The sequence below is a fragment of the Erythrolamprus reginae genome, chromosome 2, assembly GCF_031021105.1.
Source record: "Erythrolamprus reginae isolate rEryReg1 chromosome 2, rEryReg1.hap1, whole genome shotgun sequence".
Lineage (NCBI taxonomy): Eukaryota > Metazoa > Chordata > Lepidosauria > Squamata > Dipsadidae > Erythrolamprus > Erythrolamprus reginae.
The window spans coordinates 931,893-954,551 of NC_091951.1; the positions used below are offsets into that span (position 1 = coordinate 931,893).

Sequence of the window (22,659 nt, forward strand, 5' to 3'; positions counted from 1 at the left end):
CAGATCGTGCAGAATGCAGCCGCGAGAGTTATTGTGGGGTTATCTACATTCGCCCACATCTTTCCACTGGCTGCCGATTAGTTTCCGGTTGCAATTCAAAGTGTTGGTAATGACCTATAAAGCCGTACATGGCATTGGAACAGAATACCTCTGGAACCATCTTCTGCCACACGAATCCCAACGGCCGATAAGGTCCTACAGAGTTGGCCTTCTTCGGGTCCTGTCGACTAAACACTGTCGTCTGGCGGGCCCAAGGGGAAGAGCCTTCTCTGTGGCGGCCCCAGCCCTCTGGAATCAACTCCCCCCATAGATAAGAACTGCCCCCACCCTCCTTTTTCATAAATTTATTTTATTTATTTATATATTTATTGGATTTGTATGCCGCTCGTCTCCACAGACTCGGGCCGGCTAACAACAATGATAAAAAAGAACATGTAACATTCCTATTTAATAAAATAACTTAAAACCCTTATTATAAAAACCAAACTTACACACAAACATAACATACATAACTTGTAATGGCCTATGGGAAGGAATATCCTAACTCCCCCATGCCTGGCGACAAAGGTGGGTCTTGAGTAATTTGCGAAAACGAGGGTGGCGGTCGTTCTATTCTCTGGGGGGAGTTAATTCCAGAGGGCCGGGGCCGCCACAGAGAAGGCTCTTCCCTTGGGGTTCGTCAAATGACATTGGTCGACAGGACCCGGAGAAGGCCAACTCTGTGGGACCTTATCGGCTGCGGGATTCGTGCGGTAGAAGGTGCTTCCGGATGTATTCTGGCCCAATGCCATGTAGGGCTTTATAGGTCATTACCAACACTTTGAATTGTGACTGGAAAGCGATCGGCAGGCAGTGCAGGCCACGGAGTGTTGCAGAAACGTGGGCGAATCTAGGAAGCCCCATGATGGGTCTTGCAGCTGCATTCTGCACCACCTGAAGTTTCCGAACATTTTTCAAAGGTAGCCCCATGTAGAGAGTGTTGCAGTAATCGAACCTTGAGGTGATTAGGGCATGAGTGACTGAGCAATGACTCCCTGTCCAAATAGGGCCGCAACTGGTGCACCAGGCAAACATGGGCAAACGCCCTCGACACAGCCGAAAGATGATGTTCCAATGTCAGCTGTGGATCGAGGAGGACGGCCAAGTTGCGGACCCTCTCTGAGGGGGTCAATAGTTCTCCTCCCAGGGTAATGGACGGACAGATGGAATTGTCCTTCTTGGGAGGCAAGACCCACAGCCACTCCGTCTTGTTTGGGTTGAGTTTGAGTTTGTTGACACCCATCCAGGCCCCAACAGCCTCCAGGCATCTGCACATCACTTCCACTTCTTTGTTGACTGGACATGGGGTGGAGATGTATAGCTGGGTATCATCGGCGTATTGATGATACCTCATCCCATGCCCTTGGATGATGACACCCAGGAATTTTATGTAGATATTAAATAGCAGGGGGAAGAGGACCGACCCCTGAGGCACCCCAAAAGGGAGAGACCTAGAAGTCGACCTCTGACCCCCCACGAATACCGAGTGCGACCGACCGGAGAGGTAGAAGGAGAACCACTGAAGAACAGTGCCTCCTACTCCCAACCCCTCCAGCCGGCGCAGAAGGATACCATGGTGGATGGTATCGAAAGCTGCTGAGAGATCAAGAAGCACCAGGACAGAGGACAAGCCCCTGTCCCAGGCCTGCCAGAGATCATCCATCAACGCGACCAAAGCAGTTTCCGTGCTGTAACTGGGCCTGAATCCAGACTGTTAAAGACCTAGATAATCGACTTCTTCCAAGGACCGCTGGAGTTGGAGCGCCACCACCTTCTCAACAACCTTCCCCATAAACACGGCTGAGTCTAGAGAATACTTCTTGAGGAGGCGGCGCACAAGTGCCTCCTTATAAAGGGCCCGAAAGGACCCCCTCCCCAAGGAAGCATTGACAATCTCCTGGGCCCAGCTCCGTGTCACTCGTCGGCTAGCCAAAACCAACCAAGAGGGACATGGATTCTGTGGACAGGTGGGGGAACTTACAGCTCCAATGGTCTTGTCCACTTCATCAGGTGTCACCAAGTCAAACTCCTCCCAGACTGATAGACAAAGACGTTTAGCCCCAGTCACCTCGAGTGACTCATTATCAGCCGATACTGCTATACAATTGGAGTTGAGATCAGCCCGGATCCAAGCGACTTAAGACCCACCTGAATCGCCAGGCATGTAGGAATTGAGATACCTCCCCCAGTTTATATAGTTTTATGTATGGTATCCTTGTGTTGTATGGTTTTAATGATGGGCTTTTTAGATGTTTTTTACACATTAGATTCGTTACATTGTTATATTTTTATTAATGTTGTTATGAGCTGCCCCGAGTCTGCGGAGAGGAGTGGCATACAAATCTAGTAAATTATTATTATTGTTGTTATTATTATTAATATTATTTTAAGCAGATGTTGGAAAACCATCTATCTGAAGTAGTTTAGGGATTCCTGCCTAGGCAGGGGGTTGGACTAGAAGACCTCCAAAGTCTCTTCTAACACTTGTTGTTCTTATTATTATTATCATTATTATGATTATTAATGTCAATACAACCCAGCAATCGAGATCACTATGCTGCATTTCGTATTTCATCACCAGTCGGGTGCTTCCCAAGCACCTAGGACTGCGTGATGTAGTGCCGAATTATGTGTGCCGATCCCAGTAAAGCGGCCATTTGCAATTGACAGGTGGAGATTTTGTCAATTCCGATGGTTTTCAAATGTCTGCTGAGATCCTTTGGCCCTGCGCCCAGCGTGCCAAGTACCACTGGGACCACTTTCACTGGCTTATGCCAGAGTCATTGCAGCCCATTTTTTAGATCTTTCTACAGTAATACCTCGTGTTACGAACCTAATTGGTTCCCAAGGGAGGTTCGTAAAGTGAAAAGTTCGTAAGACTAAACATTGTTTCCCATAGGAAACAATGTAAAATGAATTAATCCATGCAACAACAACAAAAAATGGAAAAAAAACACCGCCGCCCGGCTGTTTCAGTTGAAACAGCCGGGCGCTTCTCAGCATTCTCCCAATGCCGAACCCGGAAGTTCGGCAAAAGTTCAAGAGGCCGCCGAGAAGCCCCGCCGCCCGGCTGTCGGTTTTTGAAACAGCTGGGGGGCTTCCCAGCATCCTCCTGAACCCGAACGCCAAACCCGAACTTCCGGGTTCAGCGTTCGGGAGGCCGCCGAGAAGTCCCCTGACTGTTTCAAAAGGTGACAGCCAGGCAGCGGGGCTTCTCGGCGGACTCCCGAACCCGAAGTTTTGCCGAACTTCCGGGTTCGGCGTTTGGGAGACCGCGGAGAAGCCCCGCCGCCCTGCTGTCATCTTTTGAAACAGCCGGGGGCTTCTCGGCGGCCTCCCGAATGCCGAACCCTGAAGTTTGGGTTTGGCGTTTGGGTTTAGGAGGACGCTTGGAAGCCCCCCCGGCTGTTTCAAAAAGCGACTGACGGGAGGCGGGAACGGGTTCGTGAGACGGAAAACGTTCGTAAGAAGAGGTAAATAATATCCAAACCCCAGGTTCGTATCTCGGGTTGTTAGTATGGCGAGGGGTTCGTATCATGAGGTACCACTGTATTTCACTAATTTCTCTAGCTGCTTCTCCTCAATTCTGCTGTCTCCTGGGATTGGGATGTCGATGATCCATACTTTCTTTTTCTCCACAATCAGGATGTCTGGTGTGTTATGCTTCAGAATTCAGTCAGATCCTATTATTATTTTATTGTTGTTGTTTTATTATTATTATTATTATTATTATTATTATTATTATTATTATTAAACAGACGGTACCTTCTGGCTCTGCCCTGAATTCCCCTTGAGCGGCGGCCACCCCAGCCACTTTCAGTTTCCTTCTCTCCCCGAACTCTCCCTCCTGCTTCAGATGATGTCACAAAGGGCTCGGCCCGGAGACTGATGACGCTAGAGCAAGGAGACTTCCCATTGGTCCTGCAACACTTTCTGGCGACTCCCATCTCAAAAAGAGGAGAAAATCCATTCCTCCCTTCAACAACCCTATTCCTCTTCTGGGACTGGAGACACACACACACACACACACACACACACAAACAGACGTGTGCTCATTGAATGGGAAGATTCTGCTGTAGGAAGAGATGCTGCCCTGGATGATAAGGGTGGGGGAGGGGTAATCCCGCAGCCAGTGAGGACTTGTGGGTCACATACACACCCACCCACTAAATGTGTGGGGAGTTCCAGAAAACCCAGCCAGACCAGGGAGAGGGCTGCTTCCCTTCAGGACAGAAAAAGCTGATTACCCTCCTCAAAATATACGTCTCCCTTGCTTGGAACGTCTGGAGGAACCGGCCCCTCCCGATTTTTTGCCCCTTTCTTTCTGTGGGTCAGGGGATCCTCCTTTCCCCTTCAAAGCAGCCCCAAATGGAAACCCCAAATTAAAGTCTGGCCACTTCTCCTCCTCTTCCCACTCCTTTCCGTGGAGAACTTCATCTTCCAACGCTGTTCATCTGTTATCTTGCCACAATCACAAGCAATAGAAGAATAGGTAGAGAAAGATATAAAGTGAGATGTTGCAATCAATTAACCCGGTATAGAAGACCAGATGTGGAGCTTTCCCCGAGAAATCTGCCCATTTCAGCTGTGGAAGACTCAGCCACCCCAAACCCAATGGCACCTTCTTGTTCCTTTCCAACTCAAACTCCCGGAGGAACAGAAGGCAGATCCCACCAAAGCCTTCACTTCTCCACACCCCAAAAGAAACCGAGGAATAAAAAGCAACAACACCCCATCTCTGGGGTTCCCCCCGCCCCAGAAGGAGGCTGCCGGGTAACAGCCGCAGGCAAAGTGACGCCTGGCTTGGCTTAACGGGAAGAAGAAGTGGATTATGGCTGCCATCGGCGGCCCAAATGGCCGTGGCGCTTGCAAGGGGCAAGGACCCGTGAGAAAGGCTGGACAAAGGACTCCTCTGAATAACTGGACGTCACAGAAACGGCCCAAAATTCCTTTGTTCATCCAGCTCATTTCTCAGCTGCCCCTTGATTGGCTGGTAAATATATAAAAATGTATGACACATTTGCATAGGTGTGGTTGCTGTGGTAGTAGTGCTTGACTAGTTGTTGTTGTTATTATTATTATTATTATTACAGTGATCCCCCGCTCGTTGCGAGGGTTCCGTTCCAGGACCCCCCACAACGAGCGGGTTTTCGCGAAGTAGCGCTGTGGAAGTAAAAACACCATCTGCGCATGCGCAGATGGTGTTTTTACTTCCCAGCAGCGAGGAGCCGAAGATTGGGGTTTCCCCGCCGCCCACGCAAACTCCTCGCTGCTGCCGCGCCTGCCGCTCGCCCGCCCTGAAAGGGAAAGCCCCCCCAGGCCGGCTCCGATCCCCCCAGGCCGGCTCCGATCCCCCAGGCCGGCTCCGATCGTTTTAAAACAGGCGCGCCGTTCTCCGCTGACTCCTAAAGCGGGGAGGTTCGCCAGGAGTCAGCGGAGAACAGCGCGCCTGTTTTAAAACGATCGGAGCCGGCCGGCTCCGATCGTTTTAAAACAGGCGTGCCGTTCTCCGCTGACTCCTGGCGAACTTCCCGGGCGAAGGGCGAAGGGCGGGCGAGCGGGTGCTGGGGGGGGCTTCGCCCTCCCGCCAGCAAGAGGGGGAAGACCCAGGGAAGCCGCCCAGCAGCTGATCTGCCCGGCGCCATCTACGCATGCGTGCCCATAGAAAAAAAGGGCACGCATGCGCAGATGGTGTTTTGACTTCCGGGTTCAAAAATCGCAAATTACCCTGTTCGCAATGGTCGGGGACGCAATAACCGGGGGATCACTGTATATTTGTATGCCGCCCCTCTCCGCAGACTCGGGGCGGCTTACAGCAGTGATAAAACAATATACAATAGCAAAGCTAATATTAAAGTCTAAAATATGTGCAATAACCCCTTACCCCACTCCCAGAACATAATGGCCTGCCCATGTTTTGCTCTCCCCACGCTCCTAGAAAAGCTCTGGAGCTTGGGAAGAGCCTCCCCCACCCCATCCAGAAGCTGAAAACAGGCGGTTTCCCCACTCCCAGTGAGCTCAGAAGGCCCGTAAATCATCTGGCTGGCGCTCACTTGAGTTTGCGTCCTCACTAAAAGGGCTTCATGTGCTACCTGTGATATCACGGATATAGATGGTGATGGACATACGGTACTTTATTTATACCCTAAATCAGTGTTTCCAAAACCTTTGACATATGTGTACCCCTTCTATAATTTTCACAATGCTTAGTACCCGACATCAAAGAAAACGGATGCATTTTAATAACAATCAAAATATATATATTTTTTATTTTGTTGGTACATACAGAAAATAATACTAAATGAAAAATAGAATTATTCAGAATAAAATGCAAATAAAGTTATATTATAAATAACAAGTTGTAGTGTGGCTTATGTACAGTGAGATAGAGTATAAGTAATATTGTAAATAGAGAAGTCATTTTTGCTAAGAAGAAGTAAATATATTTTCTTAAGAACTCCTGCTGCAATGTGTTCATTCAAAGACTTCGGCTTCTTATCTATTGGTCTGTGCCTGGCTGGCTGGGTTGGGTCAGCTTCCTCAAGTGCTGCCCTGACCCAAGTTCCCTTCCAGCTCTGTTCTTCAGCAGCCTCCATTTTATTCCCTTCTTGGAAGTGGACCTGATTTTGCTTCCAACACTATCAGGAGAACATGGAAACCCACGACTGGAAGATGCAACTGAAGAGGTCAATGTGGAGGAAATAGGCAGCTGCTGTCCAAAGGAAGAGGGAGACACGGCCACAAACGTGTAGTTTTATATCAACATCCTGTAAATGTATTGAACATTCGCAGCAGAGAAGAGAGTCAGGAACATCCTGAGGTAAATCACAAACAGCCTCCAGGAAAAAAAGGAGAAAGGGGAAACGCCCCCTTTCCACCCTCAGCAACCAATCAGAGCACAGATTCCCTCAGGCAGGAGCCGGCCCTCCCTCCCTCCCAATGGGGAGTTTCCTTCTCCAGCCATTAAATTCAGTATCTTCACATTTGAAGGATCCAAAAGAAAGAGAGCTAAGATGACTTTCCTTTTGTCCCTTAGATTGAATTGTCCGGCTGGGATGGTTTTTAACATTGATCTTGCACTGGGCTAAAAAGAAGTCAACGTCCTTTTCTCCTTTTTTCTCTTCTCCCTCTCAGGCCTCCTTCTCCCTCCCTTTCTCCTGCCCTCAATGTCTGGCTTCTATTTTCCCTTGTGTTTTGTCCACTAAATAAACGAATAAGCTCTGGAGACTACAAAAAAGGCAGAGAAGAGCAACAAAGATGGAGGCTAAAATTATTCATTTATTTTAATTCAATTTATTCAACTCCTGAGGGGCTCTGGGTGGCCTACACAAATAAAACCATAGACCCCCATTGAAATCCCCTTCCAAACCACTAAGATTCCTCCCCTCTTCTGCCCTTGTTCCTTCCATCCCATTCTCTCCTCTAGACAAAGAAGAGGCTGAAGGAAAGAGACGGAGGGGCAGGAGATGGAAGAAAGAATGAAACCGCTCTAGAAAGGCCACAGAAGAAAGACCACAACCTCCTTCCCTGCTTTTGGGTCAATAGAGACTCCGAAGCCTTTCTCCTCCTACTCCCAAGCCCATCATCCCCGCCCCCTCCTGCCAGCTCCTCTTTCCCGCCCTTTCTGGCACCCAGGCATTTCACCCCCAATCCGCCAGGGGGCGCCCTCTGCCAAGGGAAGGGAAGACAGCGGGATTGGACCCACCGGGGGGGGGAAACGTCACAAGGGGCTTTTCTGAGGAGTCTTGCGAAGGAAGTGACATCACTGTCCCTTGCCAGTCTAGGAAGCCACACTCGCTCTCCTTATCCCGTGGGGCTCCACCTGAGAGCGGGAGCCTGCGGGAGGGGGTGGAAGGACAGCCAGATGCGCCCGAGGTGAGAGTGGGGGCTCTTCCCAAGGCCCATGCTCCCCAGCGGCCCTCCCCCTGCAGGGGGAAGCGGAAGAAGCGGGGATGCCGGGAAGGGGGGCGATTCAGGGAAGGGCCCAAGTGGGGGGAGGAAGGGGGGGTCTTAGAGGAGGAGGCGGGATTCGCCCCAGGCTTATTTTATTTATTTTATTTTATTTATTTTATTTTATTTTTTTATTGATTTTTTATTTTTTATTTTTTTATTTAATTTATTTTTTTATTTAATTTATTTTTTTATTTAATTTATTTAATTTGTTTTATTTATTTTATTTATTTTATTTTTTATTTTTTTATTTATTTATTTTATTCATTTAATTTATTTATTTAATGTGTTTTATTTATTTTATTTGTTTATTTTATTTATTTTATTTATTTATTTAATTCATTTAATTTATTTATTTAATTTGTTTGATTGATTGATTGATTGATTGGATTTGTATGCTAACAACAGTGATACAAAACAGAATGTAAATCCAATACTAAAACAGCTAAAAAACCCTTATTTGTAAAACCAAACATACATACAAACATAAGAAATAATATGGTCCCGGCCCTGCTCAGGGGACCTGGGCCCTGCTCTGGGATGAGCCTCTTGGGGCTCCGGGCAGGTTGGGTGAAGGTCGCTCAGGGGCTGAACTCCACTTTCTCATTCTGGGCCTTTGTTTTTCCTTCCACCTCAGAGACAGAAACCGGAAGTCATTTGGGGTCTTTGCAAGGCCCCATTTTCTCCTGGGGGAAGAAGAAAAGAGCGGGATCACCTGGAGGGATCCGTCCTGTGTTCCCAGAAATGGTCCCGTGAAGGAAAAGGCGTCTGGAGACCCACAAGAGTCCTTGGACCCCTTTGGAGTTGCTCTGCAGGACAGAGAAAGGATGGAGACCCCACCTGTTGCCAAGGGGGGAAGCGGAAAAGGCCCGGAAGCCGCTCAGCGTGGGAAGGGGGGGAAGATCTGGACAAGACCCTGGCAGAAGATCCTGGAGGAAGACTCCATCCTCCCTTCGGAAGTTCAGCCCTGGAACTCCATCCAATACCAGGAGGCTGAGGGTCCCCGAGGACTTTGCAGCCGACTCCACGGTTTGTGCAGGCGATGGCTGAGGCCAGAGAAACACACCAAAGCCCAGATGCTGGACCTGGTGGTTCTGGAGCATCTCCTGTCCCTTCTTCCCCCAGAGATGGAGGGCTGGGTGCGGGAGTGTGGAGCAGAGACCAGCTCCCAGGCGGTGGCCCTGGCGGAAGGCCTCCTCCTTAGCCAGGCGAAGGAGCAGAAGGAAACCAATGATATGGAGGGGAAGAAGAATCCACCAGATCCCGCTCATGAGCCATTTTTCTGGAGGATCCCTTGGGAAGATCCAAACCAGGAGACCTCGGAAGGTAATGGGAGATGCTCTGATGGCCCACCTGTCTCACCTTTGCTCTCTCCTCTTCTATAGAAGACCTCCTCCTCTTTTGTCCATGATGCATTGTGAAATTATTCTTTACAGAGAAAGAAAGAATGAAGCTCTCTGGTTTTTATGAAGGACGTCAAACAGCGGTTGAACTTCCACATCAAGTAAGAAAGAGAAAAGATCTGAGATTTGTTTTCTCCCTTCAGGAAGTGAAGCCAATTTGAAGAGCCCTCTCTCCCCTTCTATTCCCCCCCCCCCTGTTTGGCCAGGACTATTTTTGTGTCCTTCCACAACATGGAGAGCAAAATAGCAGGTTCACGTTTTCCTCCCTTTTATGTGTCTTTTGTGTTGTTTTTATTTCTCTTTCTTCACTCAATCCACCTGTGCCATTGTGCCCATATTTCGTAGTTCTCAGAAACCTTTTGGCCCCTTAATTCCATCATCTGTTTGTCCATTTTGGAACAATTATATATTTTGTTCATTACTACTTTTTCGGGGTGGTGGTGGTTCTGTATTTTCCCAATATTGGGCGAACGTCATTCTGGCTGCAGTCGTGATATGTAATACAGTGATCCCTCGATTTTCGCGGGTTCAAACTTCGCGAAACGGCTATATGACGGTTTTTCAAAAAATATTAATTAAAAAATACTCCGCGGTTTTTTTTTCTATACCACGGTTTTTCCCACCTGATGACGTCATACGTCATCACCAAGAGTCACTTCTCTCTCTCTTTCTCTTTCTTTCCTGTCATTCTCTGCTTCAATCATTTTCTCATTTCTCTTTTTTCTCCCTTTTTCTATCATTTTTCTCTCTCTCTCTACCTTCCACTCCCCCCTCTTTCTCTCTCTCTTTCTCCCTCTCCCTCTCTGTGAGAACGCCTGCCCCCACCTCTCCTGCAGCCCCCTCACTGATAGCTGGGATGAAAATGGTCTCAGCTAAGGGACTGTGAGAGGGGCGAGGCAGGCATTCTCAAAGCACTCAGAGCGGCTACCGGCCGAATGAGGAGAATGAGAAGCCATAGCTGCCAGCGCTGCTGCAGGAGGACCCGTGTCTGAAGAAAGCCGGTGAGAGGGGTGGATCGGGCGGGCGGGCGGCAGCGGCGAGGGGGCCGGAGGCGCTGGGGGGGCGGGGGCAGCCGACATTCAAAACAATCTTTGCCGGCCTCCGCACTTTCATCGCTCCCCGCCCCCAACTTCAAGCCCTTGCGCGGCCTTGGAAAAAGGGTGCGCATGCGCAGATGGTGTTTTACTTCCGCACCACTACTTCACGGAAAATTGACTTTCGCGGGAGGTCTTGGAACGTAACCCCAAATAGAGGGAACACTGTATTAAGTATTATTTTGCTTTAGTGTATTTCTTTTTAAATATTCCCAATAAGAATAATTCCTGCAAGAATTCTATCTTTATTTGTGTGATCTCTTGTAACCATGTGTGGATTTTCGTCCAGGATTTTTTTGTCTCAGAGCTTGACCACCACATATGGAAGAAGATGCCATTGTTATTATTTTTATACTGCCAACGATTTGGGCTCAATTTTGGATATATTTTAGCTAATTGGGTGGGTGCCAAATACCATCGATAACACATTTTATAGTCATTTTCCTTATAAGATACTGATTTGGATATTTTTAAATTTCAATTCCATATTTGTTCCCAGTCTGCCAAGTGAATATTATAACCAATGTTCTGTGCCCATGTCACCATAGGTGCTTTTACTACATCTGCGTGTCTTTCATATTGTAGCAAGTAAGTATATAGTTTGGAAATGATTTTACTTTCAGGGCCAGTTAAAAGTTTCTCTAATATACTTGATGTTGTGCTTCTTCCATATTCCCTCATGTTCTTTTTGTACCTGGATTGTATCTGGCTGTATACTATTTTTTGTATTTCATCTTAAGATGGATTTATATTTATCCCAGGCATGTTTAAATTCAGTTACTGTGGATTTACGAACCACGTCTGCTGGACGTTTGTTCCAAGGATCTACTACTCTTTCAGTAAAATAATATTTTCTCCCGTTGCTTCTTATCTTTCCCCCAACTAACTTCAGATTGTGTCCCCTTGTTCTTATGGTCACCTTATTATTAAAAGCACTTCCCCCTTGAACCTTATTTAACCCTTTGCCATATTTAAATGTTTCGATCATGTCCCCCCTTTTCCTTCTGTCCTCCAGACTATACAGATTGAGTTCATTGAGTCTTTCCTGATACGTTTTATGCTTAAGACCTTCCACCATTCTTGTAGCCCGTCTTTGGACCCGTTCAATTTTGTCAATATCTTTTTCTACGTGAGGTCTCCAGAACTGAACACAGTATTCCAAATGTGGTCTCACCAGCGCTCTATATAGCGGGATCATAATCTCCCTCTTCCTGCTTGTTATACCTCTAGCTATGTAGCCAAGCATCCTACTTGCTTTTCCTACTGCCCAACCACACTGCTCACCATTTTGAGACTGTCAGAAATCACTACCCCTAAATCCTTCTCTTCTGAAGTTTTTGCTAACACAGAACTTCCAATACAATACTCAGATTGAGGATTCCTTTTCCCCAAGTGCATTATTTTACATTTGGAAACATTAAAATGCAGTTTCCATTGCTTTGACCATTTATCTAGTAAAGCTAAATCATTTACCATATTACAGACGCCTCCAGGAATATCGACCCTATTGCACACTTTAGAGTCATCGGCAAATGAAATGTTGAAGTGTTGATTTCATTTTGTTCGATGGGACCCAATCTGTCGATCCTTCTATATCTCAAGTTAATATTCTGGAGTTTCGTTATTCCTGACAATTTGGTGTTGTCTGCAAATTTGACCAGTTCCCCTTTTATCCTCTTGTCTAAATCTTTGATGGCCATGAAAAGATCTTGCAAATTCTCCTGTTCTGGGTTTTTTTCTGTGTTCAGGAGAGTCCTTTGTCCTTCAAGGAGGTGGCTGTGTCTTTCTCTGAGGAAGAATGGTCTCTGCTGGATCCTGATCAGAAAGCGCTGCATTCGGAAGTCATGCTGGAAAACTATAGGAACGTGGTCTCTCTGGGTAAGAGTTTTCTAATTGCCAATCAGAGACCAAGAGATTAAAAAAAACCACTATTATGAGACATCGTCTCCGGGGAGGGAGAAGGAACGGATGTGGCCTTCTGGTCAGTGTTCTCTCTAAATTTTTTTGGGGGTGAGCGGAAAAGTATAGTGTCTGAGCGACAGTCCCTTCGGGACTGGGCGGCACAGAAATAATAATAAAATTTCCCTCTCGGCTTCTGGGCAGGTTTGGAAAACTCTGAGTTGATGATGATTTTTAAGTGAGCGATTGCTCACTGCTCAGCTTAGAGGGAACTATGCTTCTGGTGCTCCAAGGAAGGAAAGAGTCAATGTCTCTTTGCTGAGATGTTTTCTGTGCATTTCTTCTCTGTAGTTTCCATTTCTATTTGAACGTATTTCTAGGGGCCGAAAAGAACAAAGTGGGCCTTTATGTATCCTAGGGAGGTCATGTGAGAGGAGTGTATTGTCATTCTGCTGCACGAATCCCAGCGACCAGTTAGATCCCACAGAGTGGGTCTTCTCCGGGTCCCGTCAATTAAACAATGTCGCTTGGCGGGACCCAGGGGAAGAGTCTTCTCTGTGGTGGCCCCAGCCCTCTGGAACCAACTCCCCTCAGAGATTAAAATTGCCCCCATCCTCCTTGCCTTTCGTATGCTCCTTAAAACCCACCTCTGCTGCCAGGCATGGGGGAATTGAGATCCTCTTTCCCCCTATGCCTTTACAATTTTATTCATGGTATGTGTGTATGTATGTTTGGTTTTTATAATAATGAGTTTTCAATGTTTTTAGTATTGGATTATTATTATTATTATTATTATTATTATTATTATTATTATTATTATTATTAGTGAGCCGGGGTGGCGCAGCAGGTAGAGTGCTGTACTGCAGGCCACTGAAGCTGACTGTAGATCTGAAGGTCAGCAGTTCAAATCTCATCACCGGCTCAAGGTTGACTCAGCCTTCCATCCTTCCGAGGTGGGTCAAATGAGGACCCGGAGTGTGGGGGCAATAGGCCGGCTCTGTTAAAAAGTGCTACTGCTGACATGTTGTAAGCCGCCCTGAGTCTAAGGAGAAGGGCGGCATAAAAATTGAATAAATAAATAAATTATATGCTGTTCTATGAAACCTCCAAAATTGTGTGGGAACAGAACTTTCCCCCGCAGCCCATGGAAGAGCATTCTCCCAATCCAATTCAAGAACAAAAGCCTCCTGCAGTGTCACTGTGAGCATCCTAGGGTACAGGTCATCCTTGAGTTACGACAGTTCACTTAGTGACCATTCCAGGTTATGAGCAGCCCTCCCCGAAGTACGTGGGATCCAGTCCCGAAATTATGAGTGTTGCAGCCCCATGGCAATAGTGCATACTTAGGAATGACAGCAGAGGGGCTGCAACATTTGCTCTCCATATTCCCCCACCCCTCCCACCATTGTCTGGTTCCAGAAGAGCATGAGGAGAATGGAAGGTTTGGACACTCTCATGACTCATGAATATAGAAATCATCATGTTTATGTCACACCAGTGCAAGCTTGCAAACATACAACCTAGTGACATTTTGGAGAAATTCTGAAGGAATTTCACTTGGCTTTCTATCCTTTTTCTCTAACCTTATTATCATTTTCATTTCCCTTTTGGTTTGAAGGTAAAGATCAAGATTCCTGTGAACTGTTCCAACTGATCAATGCTGAAAATGGAAATGAGAAGTTTGGAATTCGAATGGAATTAGAAAGCGGTGAGAGAAATCAGTCAAAGAGCTGGAATCAGGAAAGCTCATCTTCCACTGAGGCTCTGATTCAAGATTCTCTTGCCCAACAAGAGGAAATAAGGAATAAATATATTGGGGAAAGTGTGAAGCTAACCAAAGCTAAAGTACAAACAAATGAATACTCTTTAACCCAAAACAAAGGAGACGACGGTATAAGAAGAAACAACAGACAAAATTACAATGGGACATCCACTCATTTTCATGGAAATAACTATCTTGCATCTGAAAAAGTGATTGACACAAAAGAGAAGCCGTACAAATGCATGGAGTGTGGAAAGAAGTTTGCTCGAATAAGTCATCTTATTTCCCATAAAAAGATCCACACAGGGGAGAAGCCATATAAATGCATGGAGTGTGGAAAGACCTTTGCTCAAAGAAGTCATCTGACATCCCACAAGATGATCCATACAGGGGAGAAGCCATATAAATGCATGGAGTGTGGAAAGACCTTTGCTCAAAGAAGTTATCTTACTACCCACAAGATGATCCACACAGGGGAGAAGCCGTATAAATGCATGGAGTGTGGAAAGAAATTTGCTCAAAGAAGTCATCTTACTACCCACAAGGTGATCCATACAGGGGAGAAGCCGTATAAGTGCACGGAATGTGGAAAGACCTTTGCACAAAGAAGTCCTCTTATTTCCCATAAAAGGATCCACACAGGGGAGAAGCCATATAAATGCATGGAGTGTGGAAAGACCTTTGCACGAAGAAGTCATCTTATTTCCCACAACATGATCCACTCAGGGGAGAAGCCATATAAATGCATGGAGTGTGGAAAGACCTTTGCTCGAAGAAGTCATCTTATTTCCCACAAGATCATCCACACGGAGAATCCGTATAAATGCATGGAGTGTGGAAAGACCTTTGCTCAAAGACAGGATCTTATTTCCCATAAAAGGATCCACACAGGAGGGAAGCCGTATAAATGCATGGAGTGTAGAAAGACCTTTGCTCGAAGAAGTCCTCTTATATCCCATAAAAGGATCCACACAGGGGAGAAGCTGTATAAATGCATAGAGTGTGGGAAGGCCTTTACTTATAAACATCATCTTATTTCCTATAAAAGGATCCACACAGGGGAGAAGCCGTATAAATGCCTGGAGTGTGGAAAGGCCTTTGCTCAAAGAAGTCCTCTTACTTCCCATAAAAGAATCCACACAGGGGAGAAGCCGTATAAATGCATAGAGTGTGGGAAGGCCTTTGCTCAAAGAAGACCTCTTATTTCCCACAAGATGATCCACACAGGGGAGAAGCCGTATAAATGCATGGAGTGTGGAAAGGCTTTTGCTCAAAGTGGTCATCTTATTTCCCATGAAAAGATCCACAAGAAAAAAGCCGTATAAATTCATGGAGTATGAAAAAACCTTCTTACTTTCCCTAGGATGATCCACACGTAGGACAAGCCGTATAATTCCATGGAGTGTGGAAAGATCTTGGCTCAGAATGGTCATCTATGTTCTCATAAAAGGATCCATGCTCAGGAGAAACTATATAGCTATAGCAATTCTACTTACATTTATATACTACTCCACAGTGCTTTACCACTTATATCTGAGCAGTTTACAAAGTCAGCATATGAAAGGCTGAATCAACTATTAGAAGCAATCTATAGCAGTTGAAGATGTTTTCAATAAAATGTCGAAAGTTTTCAATTTTCAGTTATTTAAAAATGCTCCATCCATTTTGTTGCTCAAATATGATTTCCCATCCAGAATTTGCATTTCTTGCTCAAAGAGTCAGTCACCATTTTCATTTTGTAAACGTACTGGGGAGGACCAGGGGAGACATGATAGCAGTGTTCCAATATCTCCGAGGTTGCCACAGAGAAGGAGTCAACCTATTCTGCAAAGCACCTGAGGGTAGAATAAGAAGCAATGGGTTGAAACTAAGCAAGGAGAGAAGCAACTTATTTATTTATTTATTTATTCATTTATTCATTTATTCATTTATTTATATTTGTATGCCGCCCCTCTTTGCAGAGAATGGAACTAAGGAGAAATTTCCTGGCAGTCTGAAGAGTTAATTAGTGGAACAGCCTGTCTCCAGAAGTTGTGAATGCCCCAACACTGGCTTGGGAGTGTGAGGCCCTGTTCTTCAGTGGTTCTCCTCCTACATCTCCAGTTGGTCGTTAGTGGGGGGTCAGAAGTCTCTCCCTTATGGGGTGCCTCAGTGGTTGGTCCTCTCCCCTCTGCTATTTAAAATCTACATGAAACCGCTGGGTGAGATCATCCAAGGGCATGGGGTGAGGTATCATCAATATGTGGCTGATACCCAGTTATACATCTTCACCCCATGTCCAGTCAGCGAAGCAGTGGAAGGGATGTGCTGGTGCCTGGAGGCTGTTGGAGGTTTCTGGATAGGTGTCAACAAGCTCAAACTCAACCCTGAGAAGACAGAGTGGCTGTGGGTCTTGCCTCGCAAGGACAATCCCATCTCTCCGTCCATTACCCTGGAGGGGGAACTACTGACCCCCTCGGAGAGGGTCCGCAACTTGGGCATCCTCCTCGATCCACAGCTAACATTAGAACATCATCTTTCGGCTGTGGCGAGGAGGGCGTTTGCCCAGGTTCGCCTGATGCACCAATTGTGACCCTACTTCGACAGGGAGTCATTCCTCACAGTTGCTCATGCCCTCATCACCTCGAGGTTCGACTACTGCAGCTCTCTCTACATAGAGCTACCTTTGAAAAGTGTTCGGAAACTCCAGATCGTGCAGAACGCAGCCGCGAGAGCTATTGTGGGGTTATCTACATTCGCTCACATCTCTCCACTGGCTGCCGATTTGTTTCTGGTCGCAATTCAAAGTGTTGGTAATGACCTATAAAGCCCTACATGGCATCGGACCAGAATACCTCTGGAACCATCTTCTGCCGCATGAATCCCAGTGGCTGATAAGGTCTCACAGAGTTGGCCTTCTCCGGGTCGGTCCCGTCGACTAAATAATGTCGTCTGGCGGGCCCCAGGGGAAGAGCCTTCTTTTTGGCGGCCCCAGCCCTCTGGAATCAACTCCCCCCATAGATCAGAACTGCCCCCACCCTCCTTCTCTTTCATAAATTGCTTAAGACCCACCTGAATCGCCAGGCATGTGGGAATTGAGATACCTCCCCCAGTTTATATAGTTTTATGTATGGTATGCTTGTGTTGTATGGTTTTAATGGACACGCTTTTTAGATGTTTTTTAAACATTAGATTCGTTACATTGTTATTGTTATTATGGTTGTTGTGAGCCGCCCCGAGTCTGCGGAGAGGGGTGGCATACAAATCTAAGAAATTATTATTATTATTATTATTATTTTCAGCAGATGTTGGATAACCATCTGTCTGAAGTAGTGTAGCTGGATTTTGTATTTCATCACCAGTCGGGCGCTTCCCAAGCACCTAAGACTGCGTGATGTAGCGGCGAATTATGTTTACCGATCCCAGTAAAGCAGGCTTTTGCATTGTCATTATTATTATTATTATTATTATTATTATTATTATTATTATTATTAAATGGAGGGTATCTTCTGGATCTGCCCTGAACTCCCCTTGAGCGGCGCTCCCCCCAGCTACTTTCAGTTTGCTTCTCTCCCCCAACTCTCCCTCCTGCTTCAGATGACGTCACAAAGGGCTCTACCCGGAGACTGGAAGATGCAACGGAAGACGTCAATGTGGAGGAAATAGGCAGCTGCTGTCCAAAGGAAGAGGGAGACACGGCCACAAACGTGTAGTTTTATATCAACAAATGTATTGAACATTCGCAGCAGAGAAGAGAGTCAGGAACATCCTGAGGTAAATCTCAAACAGCCTCCAGAGAAAAAAAGGAGAAAGAGGAAACGCCCCCTTTCCACCCTCAGCAACCAATCAGAGCACAGATCCCCTCAGGCAGGAGCCGGCCCTCCCTCCCTCACAATGGGGAGTTTCCTTCTCCAGCCATTAAATTCAGTATCTTCACAGTTGAAGGATCCAAAAGAAACAGAACTAAGATGACTTTGCTTTTGTCCCTTAGATTGAATTGTCCGGCTGGGATGGTTTTTAACATTTTATTTATTTATTACTTAGATTTGTATGCCGCCCCTCTCCGAAGACTCGGGGCGGCTCACAACACGTGGAACAAATCATAAATAATCTGACAAATTTAAAATATTTAAAGATTTAAAAAAGACCCCATATACTAACGGACATACACACAAGCATACCATATACAAATTAAACATGCCCAGGGGGAGATGTTTCAGTTCCCCCATGCCTGACGGCAAGGGTGGGTTTTAAGGAGTTTACGGAAGGCAGGAAGAGTAGGGGCAGTTCTAATCTCCAGGGGGAGTTGGTTCCAGAGGGCCGGTGCCGCCACAGAGAAGGCTCTTCCCCTGGGGCCCGCCAACCGACATTGTTTACTTGGCGGGACCCAGAGAAGGCCCACTCTGTGGGACCTAATCGGTCGCTGGGATTCGTGCGGCAGGAGGCGGTCTCGGAGATATTCTGGTCCAATGCCATGAAGAGCTTTAAAGGTCATAACCAACACTTTGAATTGTGACCGGAAACTGATCGGCAGCCAATGCAGACTGCGGAGTGATGGTGAAACATGGGCATACCTAGGTAAGCCCATGACTGCTCTCACAGCTGCATTCTGCACGATCTGAAGTTTCCGAACACTTTTCAAAGGTAGCCCCATGTAGAGAGCATTACAGTAGTCGAACCTCGAGGTGATGAGGGCATGAGTGACTGTGAGTAATGAGTCCCGGTCCAGATAGGGCCGCAACTGGTGCACCAGGCGAACCTGGGCAAACGCCCCCCTCGCCACAGCTGAGAGATGTTTTTCTAATGTGAGCTGTGGATCGAGGAGGACGCCCAAGTTGCGAACCTTCTCTGAGGGGGTCAATAATTCCCCCCCCCCAGGGTGATGGACGGGCAGATGGGATTGTCCTTGGGAGGCAAAACCCACAGCCACTCCGTCTTATCCGGGTTGAGCTCGAGTCTGTTGACACCCATCCAGGCCCCAACAGCCTCCAGGCACCGGCACATCACTTCCGTCGCTTCGTTGACTGGGCATGGGGTGGAGATGTAAAGCTGGGTATCATCCGCATATTGATGATACCTCACCCCATGTCCTTGGATGATCTCGCCCAGCGGTTTCATGTAGATGTTGAATAGCAGGGGGGAGAGGACCGACCCCTGAGGCACCCTACAAGGGGGAAACCTAGGAGTCGACCTCTGACCCCCCACTAACACCGACTGCGACCGGCCAGAGAGGTAGGAGGAGAACCACTGAAGAACAGTGCCTCCCACCCCCAACCCCTCCAGCCGGTGCAGAAGGATACCATGGTCGATGGTATCGAAAGCCGCTGAGAGGTCGAAGCGCACCAGGACAGAGGATAAACCCCTGTCCCGGGCCCGCCAGAGATCATCCATCAACGCGACCAAAGCGGTTTCCGTGCTGTAACCGGGCCTGAAACCCGACTGCTGGGGACCTAGATAATCGGCTTCTTCCAAGGACCGCTGGAGCTGGAGTGCCACCACCTTCTCAACAACCTTCCCCATAAAAGGAAGGTTGGAGACTGGACGATAGTTAATAAGCACAGCTGGGTCCAGGGAGGGCTTCTTGAGGAGGGGGCGCACAAGCGCTTCTTTATAGAGTGATGGAAAAACTCCCCTCCCCAAGGAAGCGTTGGTAATCTCCTGGGCCCAGCTCCGTGTCACCTCCCTGCTGGCCGAAACCAACCAGGAGGGACACGGATCCAGTAAACAGGTGGCGGAACTCACAGCTCCAATGGCCTTGTCCACTTCATCAGGTGTCACCAGATCAAACTCTTCCCAGAGAGGTGGACAAGTACGTGCCCCAGTCACCTCGACTGACTCATTGTCAGTCGACTCTGTTTTACAATTGGAGTCGAGGTCGGCCCGGATCTGAGCGACTTTATCAGCGAAAAACGTGTTAAAATCCTCGGCACTACTCTGCAAGGGCTCCCCAACTCCCCGCTGGTTAAGAAGGGAGCGGGTCACTCTAAACAGCGGCTGGGCGGGATTCTGCTGATGCAATCAAGGTGGCATGGTATGCGCATCTTGCCGCCTTGAGCGCCACTTTGTAAGTCTTAATAAAAGCTCTTACAAGTGTTCGATCGGATTCAGACCTACTCTTCCTCCATCGCTTCTCTAGCTGTCTCTTTTGGCGCTTCAACTCCCGGAGCTCCTCGTTGAACCATGGGGCTCTACGGGGTCTAACGCCACGGAGAGGTCGCAAAGGCGCAATCCGGTCAAGAGCCCCCACCGCAGCCCTGTTCCAGGCCTCCGCGAGAGACTCCGCCAAACTGTGGGCGAGTGCCTCTGGAATAACCCCAAGCGCCGTCTGAAAGCCCTCTGGGTCCATCAGGCGTCTGGGGCGGAACATCTTCATTGGTTCCGCCTCCCTGCGGGGGAGGATTGGAGCCAGGAAGTCAAGCCGTAGTAGAAAATGGTCTGACCATGACAAAGGCAACACTTCTAAGCCCCTTAGTCTCAGACCATTACTCAATTGCTCGGAAAGGAATACCATGTCAGGTGCGTGCCCTCCCTCGTGAGTCGGACCCTGTACTACTTGAGTCAGGTCCACGGCTGTCATGGTGGCCATGAACTCCTGTGCCAACCCAGAGGTTTCGCCGAGTGACGGCAGGTTGAAGTCCCCCAGGACGATGAGTCCGGGGAACTCCACCGCCAACCCGGCTACCTCCTCGAGTAGCACAGGCAGGCCTTTTGACACGCAGCTGGGAGGCAGGTACGTGAGAAATAAGCCCACCTGAACCCCTAAGTCCAACTTCATCAAGAGAGACTCGCAACCCGCAATTTCCGGAGCAATGAGTCTACAGAGGCAAAGGCTCTCCCTGGCTACAATAGCCACTCCTCCCCCCCCTTCCCTCGGGTTGAGGTTGATGCCATATCTGAAACCCGGCTGGGCAAATTTCAGAGAGAGGAACACCTCCCTCCGGGCCCAGCCAGGTTTCAGTAATACATGCCAGGTCGGTCTCCTCATCCAGGATCAAATCCCGGATGAGCAGAGCTTTATTTACTACCGACCTGGCATTCAGCAGCAGCAACCTGAGCCCAGGGCCAGAGTTACACTCACCACCAGTACCCAAGATTGGGCTCACAGAGGCAGAACAAGGGACCGTTATTAAGCAACGATCCCTCGTTCCCCTGGAACGGCTAACTCTGTGGCCCCTGCCATATCTGCCTCTCCCCAGCAACACAGGGATATTCCGACCCCCTGCCCCCCCAGAGATCGGTGCCCCTTCCTCTCCCGCCTCCCGAGCGTCAGGTGGGCCAGACCTATCATTCACACTGCTATCAATAAACTCATCCATACCATAACCCCCCCACCCCCACCCACCCAATCATACCAGTCATTCCATTCATAACCACAAGTATATTTATCCCAGTCATCCATTACGTTAGAACCCCAATTACGTTAAAAGTCAATTAAATTAATAATAGTATAAAATGGCAGTTAATAACAATTTAAAAACACTAAAACATTAAAATATAAATATATAAAATATACGCTAAAATTATGAGTTAATATAAATTAACTTAATATAACTTAATATAAATTTATCTTAATATAATATAATATATAATATAGTATATAATACTGTATAACTTAATATAAATTTATCTTGCACTGGGCTAAAAAGAAGTCAACGTCCTTTTCTCCTTTTTTCCCTTGTCCCTCTCAGGCCTCCTTCTCCCTCCCTTTCTCCTGCCCTCAATGTCTGGCTTCTATTTTCCCTTGTGTTTTGTCCACTAAATAAATGAATAAGCTCTGAAGATTCTAGAAAAGAGGCAGAGAAAAGCAACAAAGACGGAGGCTAAAATTATTTATTTATTTTAATTCATTTTATTGCCTGTATAGGCCACCCAACTCCTGTGGGGCTCTGGGCGGCCTACACAAATAAAACCATAGACACCCATTTAAATTCCCTTCCAAACCTCATATCTCTGGGGCCACCACCAAGATTCCTCTCCTCTCCTGCCCTTGTTCCTTCCATCCCATTCTCTCCTCTAGACAAAGAAGAGGCTGAAGGAAAGAGACGGAGGGGCAGGAGATGGAAGAAAGAAGGAAACCGCTCTAGAAAGGCCACAGAAGAAAGACCACAACCTCCTTCCCTGCCTTTGGGTCAATGGAGACTCCGAAGCCTTTCTCCTCCGACTCCCAAGCCCATCAGCCCCGCCCTCTCCCTTCCCCCTCCCGCCAGCTCCTCTTTCCCGCCCTTTCTGGCACCCAGGCATTTTACCTCCCCAATCCGCTAGGGGGCGCCCTCTGCCAAGGGAAGGGAATATAGCGGGAATGGACCCACCGGAGGGAAAACGTAACAAAGAGGCTTTTCTGAGGAGTCTTGCGAAGGAAGTGACATCACTGTCCCTTGCCAGTCTAGGAAGCCACACTCGCTCTCCTTATCCCGTGGGGCTCCACCTGAGACCGGGAGCCTGCGGGAGGTGGTGGAAGGACATCCAGAGGCGCCCAAGGTGAGAGTGGTGGCTCTTCCCAAGGCCCATGCTCCCCAGCGGCCCTCCCCCTACA

The 22,659-nt window shown here is 47.6% G+C and overlaps 1 protein-coding gene across 1 annotated transcript in view; it reads left to right on the top strand.

Moving 5' to 3' along the window:
* The first annotated feature begins 7,845 nt into the window (after window positions 1–7,845).
* Window positions 7,846–22,659, top strand: part of LOC139158412 (zinc finger protein 208-like) — a 56,953-nt gene continuing 42,139 nt past the window's right edge. Inside the window, exons 1-8 of the mRNA XM_070735720.1 lie at window positions 7,846–7,914; window positions 8,627–9,315; window positions 9,426–9,493; window positions 12,235–12,364; window positions 14,004–15,466; window positions 15,527–15,629; window positions 17,724–17,835; window positions 22,514–22,604. Coding sequence (XP_070591821.1) covers window positions 7,904–7,914; window positions 8,627–9,315; window positions 9,426–9,493; window positions 12,235–12,364; window positions 14,004–15,466; window positions 15,527–15,629; window positions 17,724–17,835; window positions 22,514–22,604 — 2,667 coding nt within the window. The 5' untranslated portion in view covers window positions 7,846–7,903. The remainder of the gene's footprint in view (window positions 7,915–8,626; window positions 9,316–9,425; window positions 9,494–12,234; window positions 12,365–14,003; window positions 15,467–15,526; window positions 15,630–17,723; window positions 17,836–22,513; window positions 22,605–22,659) is intronic.